The 17116-nt window shown below is 33.9% G+C and overlaps 1 protein-coding gene and 1 non-coding gene across 2 annotated transcripts in view; both read left to right on the forward strand.

Moving 5' to 3' along the window:
* CEP128 (centrosomal protein 128) overlaps positions 1 to 17116 on the forward strand; it is an 83183-nt gene that overhangs the window by 15727 nt on the left and 50340 nt on the right. The window contains exons 9-12 of the mRNA XM_072338965.1: positions 8115 to 8201; positions 8956 to 9030; positions 9993 to 10125; positions 11740 to 11900. Of these exons, the coding sequence (XP_072195066.1) occupies positions 8115 to 8201; positions 8956 to 9030; positions 9993 to 10125; positions 11740 to 11900 (456 nt within the window). The remainder of the gene's footprint in view (positions 1 to 8114; positions 8202 to 8955; positions 9031 to 9992; positions 10126 to 11739; positions 11901 to 17116) is intronic.
* Positions 16641 to 16711, forward strand: TRNAG-CCC (transfer RNA glycine (anticodon CCC)). Its single transcript has one exon. It is a non-coding gene; the product is annotated as a tRNA-Gly (tRNA).

Genomic DNA, 17116 nt, shown 5'->3' on the forward strand with positions numbered 1-17116 from the left:
AAAGCAACCCTCTTCCCACAATATTCTCCCTCAAATCCACCCCAAAAGCAAAACATTTGCTGACTGTTTTCAATTAAAACACTTTGTATTTTAAAATGTAAATGTTGCGTGTAATGAGTGGTTTATTTTATTTCAACAAGCAATCAAATACGCTGCACAGGCTTCTTAGTGTTTTTCATACAGTTTAGGGCAAAGCAAAAATCTGATGAAATATGAAACATTGTTTAATAGACAAATAAAGATGTTAATAGTTTTCTGTAATTTTAATTCATAATATAATGTCTTTTTGTGCTTACTTTAAAAAATATATGAAAAGTACGTCTCTATTTCTGCTTATAGTGCTATTTGGAAAATGTGTGAATCACAACGTATTGTGATTATTTGATGTTCATAGAATCATTGACTAGCTTAGGTTGGAAGAGACCTCTAAGTTCATCTTGTTCCAACCCTTAAGATATGATTTACAGTGTCATTTCTGACAGTGTAATAGAGAAGCGTAGTTGAGAAGAAATACATAATTCTGGTGTTTTTAATGATGGTACATGTGCTTTTTTGGAAGGCAGTTTTATGCTGTGCCATGATATTGAGGGGCCTTAAGGTAGACCTCTGCTTTACATTTCATATGAGGATAGAGACTCTTCAAAGAGGTCATATTTAAAAAGATAACGTACTTTTAAAAATATGAATTAAAAATACTTATGCTAATATTTCAGAATCAATGCATCATTTTTTCCCAATTGATACCTTAGTGGGTGAAATGAACTTTTATATGAAGGAGAGTGCTTTATTACAGTTTTGAGAAGATGCGATATTTCATAGGGATTTTAATCTTCAATATGCTTATGGATTGGGTCTTCAATCTGGTAGCAGCATGAATTATGAGAGGAGTTACTGTTACCTGATAGTGTTATCTGTTAATTGGAAAAATCTTCCATTGTGCTTTTAAAGCAGTAATGACTTTTATCTATAAAGATGTATTGATACTGTGATTATTCCCTTGCAAGAAAAATCTGTTTTCAAGTGAATGAATTCAAATGTATTTCAAAGAGTTTCATGAGATTGGCAATGTGAATCATAAGCCTTCAAGCCAGATACCTTTTGTTCAAATAGCTCGTCTTTTGTGTTCTATGCAAAATGAATGTGAAATACTAAGTGGTTGCCCTAACCTTCCATTCCCTTAAGCTTTCCAGCTGCATGTGAAAATGTTTTAATCTTTTCTGCAAGTTCTGTTTTGTTCTATGCATATTTTTTTATAAATTATTTTTTCCAAGGAGCTCCTTCCAGTTTAAATAAGATTTTCTGATATGATTGTTCAAAAATTTGGTATTCAGGCCCTAAGATTTGCAAAGCTAAAAGGGAAGTTCAGCGCCTATTAGTTTGCTTGATAAACATTCACTACTAAAGATTAGCCCAACCCACAATTCAGAGCCAGTCCTGACTGGAACAGACTTATTCCACATCCAGCATTTCATAATTGCAACTTTTCTGAGGTGAATCTCATTCTTGGTGAATGTCTTCACTCTCTCAGGAAGGGTCTTCTATTTCTGTTTCTTCCTTCTGCATGAGTGAGTTTTTTCCATTATGGCTTCTGGATTTCTTTGACTGGGCTCTCGGCTTGGGAATCCTAATTAAAAATCAGATTACTGATGTTGCAATGAATGGAGGATTTTTTTTTTTTTTAATTTTTATTTAATTATCATTATTATTTTTCCTCCTCCTCCAAGCTCTTCTAACCTTTAGCATGAGAAGTAGAATATGGTGACAAGTATGAAAGGTAGCCTCTATAATCTTTGATGGATTGCAGAAGAAAATGGACGTAGTTTAGACTTTGAAACAAAGGCTTCCATTACACTCCCAGTAGTAACAGAACAATATGTCCTCTTCCTGCTACTTATATCAAGGCTGTTATGTTTGACGTCCAAGTAAAAAATTATCTCAATTCTGGATAGTGTTTATATTTCTTAGGAACAGTTAAATAGTTGGTTGAGCTCTTCAGCTCACACATTGGCAAACTGGACCAGGTTGGGCCTTAGCTTTGGAACTGTTGTTTTTTTAAAAACAAAATAATATGAACTCTATACATGTTGTAATACTCTGTATAATACAGTCCTCAGTGTAATACTAACCTGTGAAGCTGTTGTATGAAAAAGCTTTCAGAGGAAAATTATTTTCTGTCTAATTGAATATACATTACATAGGAAATAAAAGTATAAAAATTTCTAAGGAGGTAAAAAGTCTAGAACTGATCTAGCCTTGAATTTAAAACAAGGAGAGGAAAAAATGCCATCACCAAAACAATCTAACAATTTGAGTTCTTGAACTGGTATTTTTTCACTTTTTCTCTTGTACGTGGTGATAGAGATAAATAGATCTTCATTGCACCAACAAAATAAAATGAATAATGAAACCTTTGACTGTGAAGCATTTAAAATTTATGAACAGTCTTATATGACTGTCATTTCAACAATGTATCTGTAAGCTGAGTACTAGTTGTCTTTTTTTTTTTTTTTTTTAATTTGTTCATTACTTCCATTGATTGTATTTTGCTAAGGTATTAGTTTTTCTACAGTATAGAAAAACTGTTTGTCATTCATTCAAGTCTTTGAGCAAAGTTCTTAGAAAAACTTGTTAGTTTACACATTTCTCATGAATTTTTTTTTTACATCCTATACTTGAAGGTAGGCAGTCTTTGCAAAACCTGGGTCTTGTGGTGACCACTGCATGGATTTAATACTCTGTTGAAGTCTCTTTTTATCCTTTTTTTTCTTTCTTCAACATGCTTTACAAGTAACACTACTGGAAGGGAGATAAGGTTTGGACTGAGATCTGAAATCCAATCATTCAATATGGTATGGATAGTTTACAAATAAATACTATTTAAAGCATTTTTGGCAGTTTAGTGTGACAGCTTTTTTCATTATTTTGCCCTCTATGCATCTCAAGCTAAATAAAATCAAATTTAACTTTTGGATTTGATCAGCAGCACTTTTAATTAAAAATTCTGGTGGGATTTAAATATTAGAAGTGATCTGTAAGGAAAAGTGCAATGCCTGCAACTGACCACTACTTGTCAGTATTTTACCATCTTAAGATGGACATCTTCCTAAATTTAAATTATTTAATTATATATTTTTAGAGTTCAACTGAACATGATGATACTTTACTATTTCTTTTTTGACTTCCCTTTGTCTGCCTTTCTCATGACATGCAAACTTTATTTGTATTTCATTGTTACCACTACGAACTGATTATCAACAAAGAATACATCTAATTATATGCTGACTGTAAAGAAAACTTCAAATATAAAATTTTACATTTTTAAAAGTTTGCATGTATATATATATATTTTAAACTCTGTTCTTGGTAATATGTCTTGAGTTTATAGGTATTCTAGGCCTGCATAAGCACTGTTTGTAAGGTAAACCTGAAAATAGTGTGAGTCATCCATCTTCATTTTCTTCTGTCTGTGATTCAAACTTGTTTCTAGTTAGAAAGGACACCAAGTATGTTGATTTTTGTCAGTGCTGCTGGTGTGTATGTATAGATTTTTGATGAAATGAGAATCATTTTGATAAAATTCATAGAATCATAGAATGGCTTAGGATGGAAGAGACCTTAAAAATTGTCTCATTCCAGTCCCCCTGCCCTGGGCAGGGTTGCTACCCAGTAGATCAAGCTGACCATTCAACCTAGCCTTGACTTGCTTCAGGGATGGGGCATCTACAGCTTCTCCACAACTTATTTCCACCCTTTGAGAAGAGAATATTCTTCTGACATCTAACCAAAACTTTTAAATGTGTTGGAGTGGCAACTGCATCAGCCAATTCCTTCAAGAGCTAAGGAGCATGCATTTTTTGCTTTAGATGTACAGAATCATCTTAATAGAATGTTCTGAACACACTGACTGTATTAAAGTAATAACTATGGGTACATCTTACTGCATGTACTGTGAAGTGCAAGAGGCTGGTGGATGTTAAACAGAGGGTAGGGTAGAGTGATGGTCAAAAATGTTGAAAAAATGTTTTTGTATGTCCTCTATGATCCTTTTAGACAAACATAATCTTGATCTGTACTCTGACACATCTGGTTGTTTTAATGAATCACTGGTATTTGTCTCCTGGCTCTGTGCTATGCTACCTGTGGCTAGTAATTTCTGCTTTGATTGTGGTTTGAGTTTGGCTTGCTTCTCTGCCTTGTAACATGAGCAAGTCTCATTCAAATGTCACTGAAATAGCTAGGCAAGATGTTTAAAGAAATAGTAAAATACTTGGACCAGTGCTAGCTCCAAATGTGGCAGGTTAGAGAAAAAAAAAAAAAAAAAAAAAAAAAAATCATTCAGGTTAAGTACTTTTTTAATTTTTATTTTAAAATAAAGCATGAAGCTGGTCTGCTTGTGTATTTTTTTCTAATATGACTTTATTTCACTGTTCAGTTTCACTTTGGAAGAGCCAACTTCAATTTGTGGTCTGTGCGCTACTTTCAAATCTGTTTTTATTTAGGAAAAATAAGAAAAGAAGTTAGTAGGTTTAAATAATTCATACGTGTCTACTTGAAGATTTTCTTCTATGTTGGAAAAGATTACTGAGATCTTTGTAACAACAGTTCTCATACTTTCCCCATTTATAATTGTAGGAAGTAAATGACTTTCTTATTAATATTGTGGATTTGAGTGCTCTGTTTGTGGATGAAGTTCAGTGAGTAGAGCTATATAATGTATGTTGATATTCTAGTACTATCTCATGACAGTAAAGGCTATAAAAAACCTGTAAGAATTGCTCGCTTGGGTCAATTCAAAAGTTCATCTTCCCTGTCAGAGATGATAGCCTGTTTCTGACTGAGCAGACTGCAGAACATCTAGATGGTCCATCCTGAAACCATGCTATAAAGATGTCTTAACACACAAATTCTCTGCTTCCTTGTGGCTGTCTCCAAGGCCTTGCAAGTTTATACAACCTCCTTGCTAGCTATCTCATGGCCAGTGTAGACATTAATCCCTTTAAGGAAAAGGCATTGTTGAGGGCATTCTAATGACTGTAGACTTATTTTCTTCCATTCCTTGGGACTTCAGTGCTGCTTTGCTAAACTTCCTGGATGATGCTTTCCTGTTTTTAGGAAACTATAAGGAAGGAGTGTATTGGAACTGCTGTACTCAGCATCCACTTCATATTTGTTATTTTTGACCCTTTTGTTCCCCCATTTCCTTCTTTGGAGATAACAAAGAAGGAGAAAAGGAGGTTCAGAAGAGACCTTATTGCTCTCTACAACTACCTGGAAGTAAGCTGTGGAGAGATGGGGATAGGCCTTCTCTCTCAGGTAACTAGTGATAAGACAGGTAAGTTGTGCCAGAGTAGGTTCTGTTTGGGTGTCATGAATCATTTATTCTCTGAGTTGTCAAGTATTGGAACAGGCTGTCCTGGGAAGTGGTAGGGTTGTTGTCCCTAGTGATGTTCAGGAAACATGTAGATATGGCACTGAGGTATATGGCTCAGTGGGGGTGGTGGGGATGGATTAGTGGTTGGAATAGATGATAGAGGTCTTTTCCTTAATGATTCTGTGAAATGAAATAAATAAATAAAAAATTATTGGCTCTTTATATGATGCTTTTTACATTTTTATGTAAGCCTTCCTTTCCCAAGTTAAAACTTTTGCAGAGAAATGGCTTCAATAGAGGAGAACAAGAGTGGCATAAGGCCGGAAGAGATAATTAAGAAGGAGGGCAATAGGTAGCATGCAGCTGTCTTTTACCTATGTAGTTTCTGAGTCATTAGTAAGAGCTACTGCTTGTCTGGTTGTGGGTGACCAAATAGTTCTGTTTCTTAATGACATTCTAATTGCTTAACTCATGGTCGGTCTGGTACCTAGTGGAGAAACCTGTGTTTCACAGTTGAAGCAGTGCATGTGCGGGATATGTCTTATTTTATTGTACCATCACATTCTTTGTACGGTATTTTAATTGTGGCATATTTGAAGTGTTTTTTCTTAATAATAAAATGATTATGGGTGATTCTTTTTTTTCTTTTTAAAGACAATATACAGCAAATAAAAGCAAACATCATATTTGTAGTATCAGCAATATGAGAGACTGCCTTTTTGTTTGACATTATTGCTGATTAATAGTCAAAATATCATACAGGGATTCTGGTAATTTGAAATGACATATTGATTTCTGTGGATCTTCTATGAATTTGGATGTACTAGTGATGCAGAAATGTATTTTTTGTCTTCAACAGGGGCATCTTTGAAAGCTTTGCTAGTATTTGTAATTTCAGTTCAGCTTTTATTGAGTTACAGTTTAGTTTTCCTTAAACTGTATTTTATTACCTTTATATGCTGACTTTCCTAGCGAAATCAGCACATGAAGAAATGTATTTTTTAAAAATTAATTACTAATTTACTGCAAAAAATAATATTGGCAAACAGTTGGCTGTGTACAGCAGTGCTTCTAATTTTGCTAGAAAAATGAAACAGAACTGCAGTTAGTATGTATCACTTAAAAATAAAACAACCACCACCTTATGCGCAGTAATAACATTAGCTGAAATGTTGATCTTAGGCTTGTTTTTTTTTCCCAGCGCTGTAGCTTTTGGGGAGTTCTTTGAAGAGTCCTTTCAAGAAAGTGGGAAAGTGTCAGATTTGAATGCAACTTTGAGTTATATTGGTACTCATAAGGACTGATTTCAATATGTATTCAATAGTTAGAAAAATATCTTAGATGTGTTATAATCTTGCAGTGTCTGATTATGAATCAGTAAAATGAAACCTTAATTCTTTATTTAGCATAATATTTTCAGTGTCATAATAAATAGCTTCTAAAATCTCATTTTTTAGTATAAACAGTTCAAGCAAGAGAGAAATCCAAAATATACTGAAACCCATATGTTTTATGAGATGAGGATATAAGGTTAAGAGCAATATAGACATCAATTTATTTCTCTACAAAGCTACATTTAAAAATAAAACTTCTACAGCTGAATTTTTAATGAAGTGAAAGCTTTCCCCAGCATACAGCAAGTAGAAAATGTTCAGAATTGCATGAAATTGCTCTAATGACAGGAATCAGTTTTAGGGATATTTGTTTAAGGAGATATTCCTTTATGATGTAAAATAAGTATTCAGAATGAATAGACTGGAAAAAAAGCTTTTTATTGTGGACAGGCTATAGGTGTTTCTATGTTTTGTAATATTGCAACAAAATGAAAGGTGTGTGCTGAGATCTGCAATGAATTGATTTTGTGGCTAGCCTGGAAACTGCTTGGTCATGTTGTATAGAAAAGAAATGAGTTTTGATACAATTAGTAAAATTCACAGCAAATGAAGTGGATGAGTTTGTTATGGCTTGTAACACCCAAGCTTGGGCTATTATTTTACAAATCTCATATAATGTCTGCTGCATTTCTTTGCGAGTAATAAGCTATATTTTGTAAATAGTGTTGGTTTATAGAAGAGAAATATTTCAAAATTAATAGTCAAAACAGTTTTATTTTCATAAGATGCTTTGTAAAATGTATGTTGGTGGTTTTAGACACTTAATTTGGAGCGGGACAGGAAAAGTCTGTAGGGTTTGTCTATTTATTTTTGAAGTAAAGCATAAAAACTTTAGATCAGGAATGATTCAGTTAATCCCGCATTAACACTACAATTCTAAACATCTGTCAAAATTCAAACACAACTTTATAGAAGGGTTTTCCTCACTGCAGTGCATCGTTTGTCATGTAATCACACATTCTGTGCCGGGATTGTCCTCATCTGATATTTTTACAGCTTATCTATAGGGGATATCTTCAGATTTGTAGTCCTTCATTTCATAGTGTTTGGGGTCAGTCTTGGGCATCTGCAGATCTCTAGATCGGAAGGATATTAATGCTAATTATAACATTGTATGTGGCCCAGTTCTGTTTATGTAGGTGTTTATGTGTTCATGAGCACTTTTTATTTATTTTCAATTTTTCATGACAATAGATACTGACTTTAACTGGAAGATTTAGACGCAACCAGAAAGCACTCGCTTAGCTCTTTTCTTAAATGTATCGGCAGATTGCTTCATTTTAATATACTTAAAAGAAACATTTCTAACTTTTTAAATGAAGCTCACAATACATTTTTCACTTTTAAAGGCTTTAAAGAAACAGGATGCTAAAGCAACTGAGACAGAAGAACTTGTGAAAAATAAACTTGTGAAATATGAAAGTGAAAAGACACAAGTAAGCCTTTTATTCTTCTTTGGCTTAAGTGAGTGTATAATGTCATATGTTGTAGTATATTCTTCATCCTTCAGAGGAACCATCAGGATAAACCTTTCTTTACTCTTTAAGATAACGTGGTGGTTTGTTTTTTTTTTTGTTTTTTTTTTTTTGTTTGTTTTGTTTTTTTGTTTTTTTTGTTTGCTTTTTTATATCAGACACACAGAATGCAACTACACTAAACTTATGTTGTTCTTACCAAACTTTTTAGTTACAGTCTGTTTCTTCTACACTTTACACTGGACAATCAATGTAGCATTTTATATCGTTACTTCTTAAATTTCACTAATACTAATACTAGTCCTGTTTACTTTGCCCATTTGCCAGCCTCCTTAGCGTTCACAAAAGGGATATTATGTCTGCAATAACAATTTCCACTTTGAAATACTATTTTTATTTCCATGTGCATCTTTTCAGTCTTTGAGTTATTTTTAACGAGAGTTCACAAAATATTTCATAGCTTCTGTTTTCTGGTTTTGGAATGGTAATCAGTTTGATGTCTTTGTATGACTTAAATGTAACTGGGATTTAGGAAAATACAGATGAAAATTTGTGTTAAAATTTGTGATTTGGATGAATAAACATATGATATGCATTATATTTTATTTTAAAAAATAGTTTGTGCCAATTAATTTGTGCCAGAATTAAGAAGTTAAAAAGCACTTTTGTATTATGATGCACCCATAGATTTTCTGTCTTCATTATTTTCTGTAAGCTTGAGCAAGAATTGGAGCAGTCCCGGAAAAAGCTGAATCAATCAGAAAGCAATAGAGAAGCTCTTTTGCATCAGGTAACTGCTTTTGTGTGATGGAAATACTGAAGTTTTCATATTTGGCTATTTCAGAGTCTTTCTGATTAATCTTCCTATCTCATATTCTGATAATGTTCTTTTGGAAAGGAAAGAAGGAGATTCAGAATGAAAGATTTGAACACAGGTATAGACCTTTTTGTATGTATATTCATGCATTAATAAGAACAGTAATAGCAGTTGTGATACTTTTCAAGTACATAAGCACATTATTTGTAACTGCCCTTCACTGTATGCTCTGGAACAACTTCTAAATTAGTGATAATTGTTATGCAAAGTGCATGACTTCATATACATCAGTGGCATAGCAGTATTTGCTGTATTGTGCACTATCGTATGAGGGGAAAAAAAATTAAAAAAGAAAGCAAAGCACCTTCAAAATGGTTCAGAGTGTGTTCTGTATGATGCCTACTGGTGCAGATATGATAGAATCTTGAGGATGCAGGAACCTGGATGATTATAGCGTTAGAAAAGGTCCTTTTACCTAAACATTTGTTACTGTATGTAAGAGATGGAAAGTAAAAAAATGTAAAAGGCTAGTATTTTTCTTAAGAATTGGTATATTGTATATTTAATTAGTAGTATTTCCATAAAATATATAACCTTATATTAGTATTTTCAGTGTAAAAATACTACTAAAATATATAAAATGATGTTATTTTGTGTTGTCTGGAGAAATTAATAGTCAGCCATGGTCACCATAACAGATTGAAATGATCCTTTTAATTTTGCTTGAATAAACACTTTGTGGCTTGTAACTAGGAATTAATTATCTTTTTTTGTTGTTGTTGTTTGTTTACCATCTGCAGAACTATTCAGATTTAATATTGTATAAATATTGTGAATAGTTACTGTTTATGTTTGTTACAGTTTAATAAAAGTGCATTACTTACACTTTTGCTCTGTTTTCTGTCAAATGTCTGATACTTCAATATGCATTTTAGATTGAAGATCTCCGTTCCCAGCTTTTGAGAGCAGAAGAAGATCGTGCAGACTTGCAGCGTCAAATTTCACGTTTGGTTATGCACCATCAGAGCTCTCAGGATGTCTGCGAAGATGAGAGGAGAATTAGAACAGGTACAGCTCCCAAGTTTGGTGCTAGATGCTTGCAAACTAGTTAGTCAGCCTGGATGTTAATATTGTCTTCGGCTGTTTCAACTAAAACAATTGCTAAAATCCTCACTTTCAAGTTAATAAGTACTGTAACAAATAAACATCAATTTTGAATATTACACCTTGATTTCCATGGCTAAAGCAAATGAAGAATTACTAGAGAGAATTAAAGAAAATTGAGTAGTATTTTTACATTATTCCTAAATACTTTTTTTTTTTTTTAATTATTATTTCACATTTTATTACTTTTGCAGTTTAAGCCCTGTCAACTTGAAAATCATAGGAGATTGCCATTTTGTAGCTGGCTAATAAGGTTGCTGAGCTTTTGGTAAAAGCTCTTAAGAGGTACCATCATATTCCAGAGTCTTTAGGAATATTATCTGTATAATCCAGTATAATTCAGTCATGACTTCTAATTGCAGTTTTTTGGAATTTTAGGGATGGAACCATGATATGTAGAAGAAAAACATTTTAAATTACAACATGAAATCATGTATTTAATTGCATCTTTAGCAAGGCCTTTGCTGTACTCTAAGATAACTATCTGTATTTAAACTTTTCAAATGTAATAAAAATGCATCCTCATTAACAAAGATATGTGGTATTCAATATTATAGAACAGCTACTCCAAGTCCAGTGTTTTGGAAATGTTAAATTAATTTGGTTAATGACTTTTTATGCTTTCATGTCTCAGCTACTGAATCTTGGTCATGGAAATGTAAATCAGGTAGTCAGATTCCTAAATCTCATACAGGGTACTTCAAAATGGTTAATTGTGTCAATGGTTTAGGTTCAGATGCAACACTAAAATGACAGTCCTGTACTTTTTCTTCAGTTACTTCAGTGTTAGTATGCAAGCTTAAAAGAGAACTTACTTGTTGCTATACTTTTCATGTTCAAGAAAGCTTTTTTTTTTTTTTTTTTGTTTTTTTTTTTTTTTTGTTTTTTTGTTTTTACCACACTTGTTTTATAATTGTAACGAGTGCTGCAAAAATGTGTGGAAATGTAATGGATGTATTAAGATACATATACATATGATATTTATAAGAGAGGAAAAAGAAATGAAAATTTAAGCAATTATTCTTGTTTCCTGATGTATTTGACTTATTTCTTTTGCATGGAAGATATATGCAAACTGAAATTTTCTTTGCCTCTAAAGACTTTTGAAATTCTGGCCTAGGATACTTGCAGCTTATTTTCATGAAGAACTTCTATTGTAGTTGTAGTATGGAGGCATAGTTCACAGAAAGCAATGCCTGTCTTGGAACTCACACTCAGGTTGTCTAAAATCTTTCCCTTGAAACTTGTGGGAAATTTTCTTATTTTACCTGTTTATTTCCCCCCCCCAGGGATAGGGGGTGGGGGACCCCCTAAAATGATTGGTTAACTGTAAGAGCTGAAATACTGATCTTATTCAATGGAAAGTTATCATATAATTATAACCATTTTTTTCACAGATTCATCAATAGCCTTGTAGTAGTCACATATAGAAAACTGCCAGAAGTAAAATAAGAAAAATAATTTTCCATGACTCCATGTTTCTACTAGGCATATTGTTCTGTTCCCACTGTTTTACAGTAGCTGAAAGATATGAGAGAGAAAAGCAAGAGCTGGAGAAACATATTTTGGAGCTTAAGGCAAAACTGACTCATAACACAGCAATGTCAGAGGTAGAAGAGCTAAAGAGACGTATAGAGCATAAGGACAAGGAGAAAGCACAGCTTGTATTGCACATAGAGGTAAGTTTCTTTGTAAGTTATTTCCCATATGCTTAAGGTATGTTATAAGCCAGATTAGAGCGTAATTGAGTGACTGTCATGCTATACTGAGTTTATTCTATAAGAAAGTTTGAAAGGTGGTCTGATCTTGGAGATGGTTTTCTCTCCTGTCTTCTTAATAAACCAAAGAATTTTCTGTTGAACATGAATTTGATTTGTTTTACTTGCCTTCTTCTCATGTCCAAATAAAGGATGATCTGATTTTTATCTGCTTTTACCATGAATCATGGAGTTCGTGGAGTTACTTCTTTAAGTTTAATTTCAATCAAACTGAAATACCTTGTTTTATGAGAGAGAAGTATATTAACAAAAATAAATTTTAACTTCTCCTTTCTTCACTAATAGATGCAGGGTAATAATGATGATAATTATTATCATTAGCATGCTTATTTATGATAAACCCACGTGATCTATGAGGATGGATAGATATTAGAACTTATTGCCCATAGATTCCATCCCTGGAAGTCCTCAAGATGAGGTTGAATAGGAACCTAACAACCTGATCTAGTGCAAGATGATTCTGCCTTTGACAGGAGGTTGCAACTAGGTGATCTTTAAAAGTCCCTTCCAACTCAAACTATTCTGTGATTTGACAGTCACATAAAAGATCCTTTCATATAAATTAGAGGGACTTGTGTTTGAAGAATGGACTACTTGGTGGATAAAGAATTGTCTGGTTGGCCACATCCAAAGAGTTGTAATCTGTGATTCAGTGTTTGAGTAGAGACCAGTGATCAGTGATGTCCCTTGAGCATCTGTGTTATTGCTGAAACTACTTAATATCTTCACTGATGACACGGATTAAATAACCTTCTTTCACAAGTGTGCAGAAGGCACCAAGCTGAATGATACAGTTGGCAGTCCAGACAGACATTTCAGAAAGGTCCTGCTCTTTGGCTGGGGCAGTGTCAAACAGTGTTGTTTGGATGTGGTGCTCAGAGATATGACTTAGCAGAGAGAGGTTAGAGTTAGGGTACTATGGTTAGGCTGTGGTTGGACTTGATGAACTTTGAGGTCTTTTCCAACCTGAGTAATTCTATGATTCTATGAATATAATCTGAGTGATTTATAGATTGAGGGCAGCCTGCAAAAAGAAACTGGAGATATTCATAGATGGGAAAAATGCAACATGAGCCAGCAAAATGCACTTGCAGCCTGGAAATCCAATTGTATCCTGGGCTGCATCAAATGAGGTGCGGGCAATAAGCTGAAGGAGGTAACTCTTTCCCTCTAGCCTGCTCACGTGAAACCTCACCTGAAGTATTGCAGTGAGTTCTTGGGTCTCCCACGCAAGAGGGATGGGCCTGTTGGTCTGAATCCAGCGAATGATCAGGGGGCTAGCACACCCCTTTTGTGAAGCCAGACTGAGGGATTTGGAGTTGTTTATCCTGGAGAGGGCTTTGAGGAGTCTATTTTGCAGCCTTCCAATACTTAATGAATAATTAACCTTGTATGGTGTGGAGCGACCCTTTACTTTTGCTGTATTCTCACCATTCTATTGTCAGCTTCTCTGCTGTTTTAAATTAAACTTAATACCTGAAGTTGCATAGGGAAAAATTAAAGTCTCATAATAAGTTCCAAGATGCTGTTTGAAAGTTGCCTGTTGAGCAGGTTTAAAAAAGCCCAGGCTGCTCCTGTAAAGGAGAAGGCAAGCTGAATGCATTTCCTACTGCCTATAGAATTGCTCAGGTTGGAAGAGACCTTTGAGAATATCAAGTCCAACCACAACCTAACCATACTATCCTAACTCTAACAACCCTTCACTAAATCAAGTCCTTGAGCACCAGTTTTTTGGGTGGCAAGAGTTAATGGGGTACAAACATGGAAAAACATCTCTTAAAACTTTTTCTCATGGAACATGCCATTTGAATGTCAGAATGATGTTCTACTACTGCTCTGTGAAAATAGGAATGGATGAGGACTCAGATAGGGGTCATTGTCATTCCTGCAAGTTAGGAATCTGACTTCTCTGATTAGCTTAACAGAAAACACTTTGTACTTCTTATCTGCTTCCCACTGCCATTCACCTACAGAAGCAGCAACAGGAAAATAGAGGTGGTGGTTTTTTTCGGTATTATTTAATGAGACATCAAGGAAACAAGGATGTGAATTTCTAAACTTATGTACTAACAAAGCATTTGTCAAGCCTGTTCCAACAGCTGCTCTTATCAGATAGTCTGATTCTCAGTTGGAAGTGAGCAGTCCTGTTTAAATTGAGTTAAACTTATCTTTGATTAGTGGAGAGGATGTAACTGTTTGCTTCTGGTGTACATGTGATATAAGAAGTTTCTTGTCATTTATTTAAATGTCATTGTTTTCAAGAATTTGAGTTGTGTTGTACATTTAGTTCCTGCTACCATAAACATACAATGTGATGTAAAATGGAGAGGATGAGAAAGATTATGATCGTGTTCTTAAACTCATGATTAGAAGTGAGTTATATCTTTAATTTTTAAATTTCATAGAGAATTTTAATTTTAATTGTTCTAATTTACCTGATCTTGAAGATATATATAATTATTTTATATATGTTTTTCTTTGTGAAACTTAATAGAAATTGATTCAACCTTACTATTATGTTTAAGAAGTAAGCAAAGTGCACAAATTGTAAAAGTGCAATAAGCTAGTTTCTCCATAAGCATACACAAACTTCTGAATTAATTTGATTTACTGATGATTTATATAATTCTGATTAGATTCTACTTAGGTCAGTGAGGTCTTATAGTATTGTTTATTAGAGTGTAACAGCAGACAGTTTGTTTAACATATTTAAAATTTCCTGAGAGAGATATATTGATTTGCTTATTTAAATCTTTCAGTCTTAGGAAGATTGAGTGACATTTTTAGCCTTGTTAAAATCTATTTTATGGCTTTTCTTCCATTAAAGATGATGGTGTTAGCCAGTTATTTTAATTATGCAGGACAACTGAGATATCTGAAAATCAACCAATACAACTTTTATAAATTTATTCTTACAAAATATGAGAAATCCATGACTTTACCATAGTCCAGCTTGTATCTGTACTATATCAGTGATTTGTAAACACTGAAGAAACTTTATGAAAGTGACTAACATACACATGTTATAAATGTATCTGAAATCACATGTCAGACTTAAATTTTACAGTGTTTCAGCTGTGTCTTTACATTTACATATGCTACTACTTACCAGTGCCACTAGCACTTAATGCTTGGGGAAAATATGGAGAAGACACCTCCTTAATTGATTTTGTGCAGTAAACCTTTTAACGAGTTATGAATTAATATGTTAATTGACAGATTGAGTGTAGGTATCTTTAGTTTTTCAATTAACAGGACTTGTTTTTGTATGAAAGATCGAGACCCTCTGGATCAATGATTCTTCGTGGTTAGACAGAACACGAGTCATAAGGGGTTCAGATGAAATCTATGCATCATGTATTCAGTAAAAATTACATAGGTTAATCTGAAAGCAATGCCTCCTATTTATTTCCATGAAAACTAAATCAGATACAAAGAGCACAGTAATACTCTGTCATAGAGCAATTTCTCAGCTACAAAATACTTTTTTGCAACATAGTTACCACATGAGCTGCGCTTTTTTGCCAGTGATGATCAGGAGCCTGTATGCTGCACTTGTAAAATTTTGCAGAAGTGGGGATGACCTGCTGTTACCACTGCTGAAATGTACAACCCACTGCCTCAATTTGCTCACAATTTTTTCTGCATGGAGAAATTCAAAGACACACTTTTGCTTCATACACACTCTCACATCAGATGCCATTCTATCAGACTGCCCTTCTGCTGCTCTCTGTGGCATGGAAACAAAATGTAATGGAATATTGGTGGAAAGGTTCAACCTCTGCTGCCATGCCACCAATTTCCACCTCTGAAGTTGTGAGCTAACAACATAAAATAGAAGGCATTAATTTCAAAGTAGCTCTCGTACTTTAGCTGGCTAACATAGTAAGTGTGGATGAAGTGAAGTATGACTTATTTAATTCTTATTATAGATTGTTTGCACATAATTGATTTAAAACATGTCACTGTATGAAATGAGTTATCTTTACATTCATTTTAAATGTTAATAAAAGTTTTAAGGATTGTTGCACTGAATACACAATGCGGTTTATTTTCTGTTCCTAGAATGGGATTTGTTTTGCTGTTTGTGGTGATTAGTTTTAAATTAGGTTGAAAATGCAGGTCACTGAGTAGTCAAGCAAGGGGAATGTAGATCTGAACTAATCACATGTTTAAGACCTATGATGATTAGTTTATATTTCAGATAAATAACTACCTCTAAGGAGAAGAAGTTGATCTTTGCCTACAATTTCTTGTGAAAGTTGAATAATAAGTCTAATATTGGGATGCTGGATACATAGTAAACTAGAACCATTAAATACACAACTGTTTTATGTGGGGTTAATGTTGCATCAGTCTTTCAGTTTTTTAACCCCCTTTCCTCTGCATCATCTCTAGATGGAGTCTGTCCACTGAAATATTACTGGTGTTCCAGTCTGAGGGCTGATACAAACTTTAATCAGTTTTGAAAATAACACTTGTGTTGAAATCTCTTAAGCATTAAGTTGTTGTACTCCAGGATCAACTAACTAAATATAATGAATTTTTAAGAACTGCAAGGAAATTAATTTTCTTTAAAAAATATATATATATATAAAAAATTCCTAGATATTAATGCCAGGAGGAGCATTATTGTCAACTGCGCCGCTGGTGTAGTGGTATCATGCAAGATTCCCATTCTTGCGACCTGGGTTCGATTCCCGGGCGGCGCAGAAAGTTTTGATGATCAGAGGCTGAAGCACCTCTCCGATGAAAAAAGACTGAAGCAGGTTCTAGGACACTAATAGTAAGATTATAACTAAGACATTAATGATATGTGGTTACGGCAAAGTACAGAACAACGTCTCCTTTGAAATCTAACTATTCAGGGCATTGATCCAAAGTGTTGATCCAGACCTGCTTCTTATACAAGCAAGTAGTTACTGAGCATATAGGAGAACATATAGATAAGTGATTCAGTCAAACTCTATTTTAGGAGTTACTTTATTTTAGGACTTGCTGTAGACAAGTCAAGCACAATTTTGAGGTGTACAGATTGATAATAGGAAGTGGCAAAGAGATTACTTAGCTCTGTTACCTTAGAAGTGTTAACTAAATGTATTTGCCAGGAATCCTCC

This window comes from Excalfactoria chinensis, chromosome 5 (genome assembly GCF_039878825.1).
Source record: "Excalfactoria chinensis isolate bCotChi1 chromosome 5, bCotChi1.hap2, whole genome shotgun sequence".
Taxonomy (NCBI): domain Eukaryota; kingdom Metazoa; phylum Chordata; class Aves; order Galliformes; family Phasianidae; genus Excalfactoria; species Excalfactoria chinensis.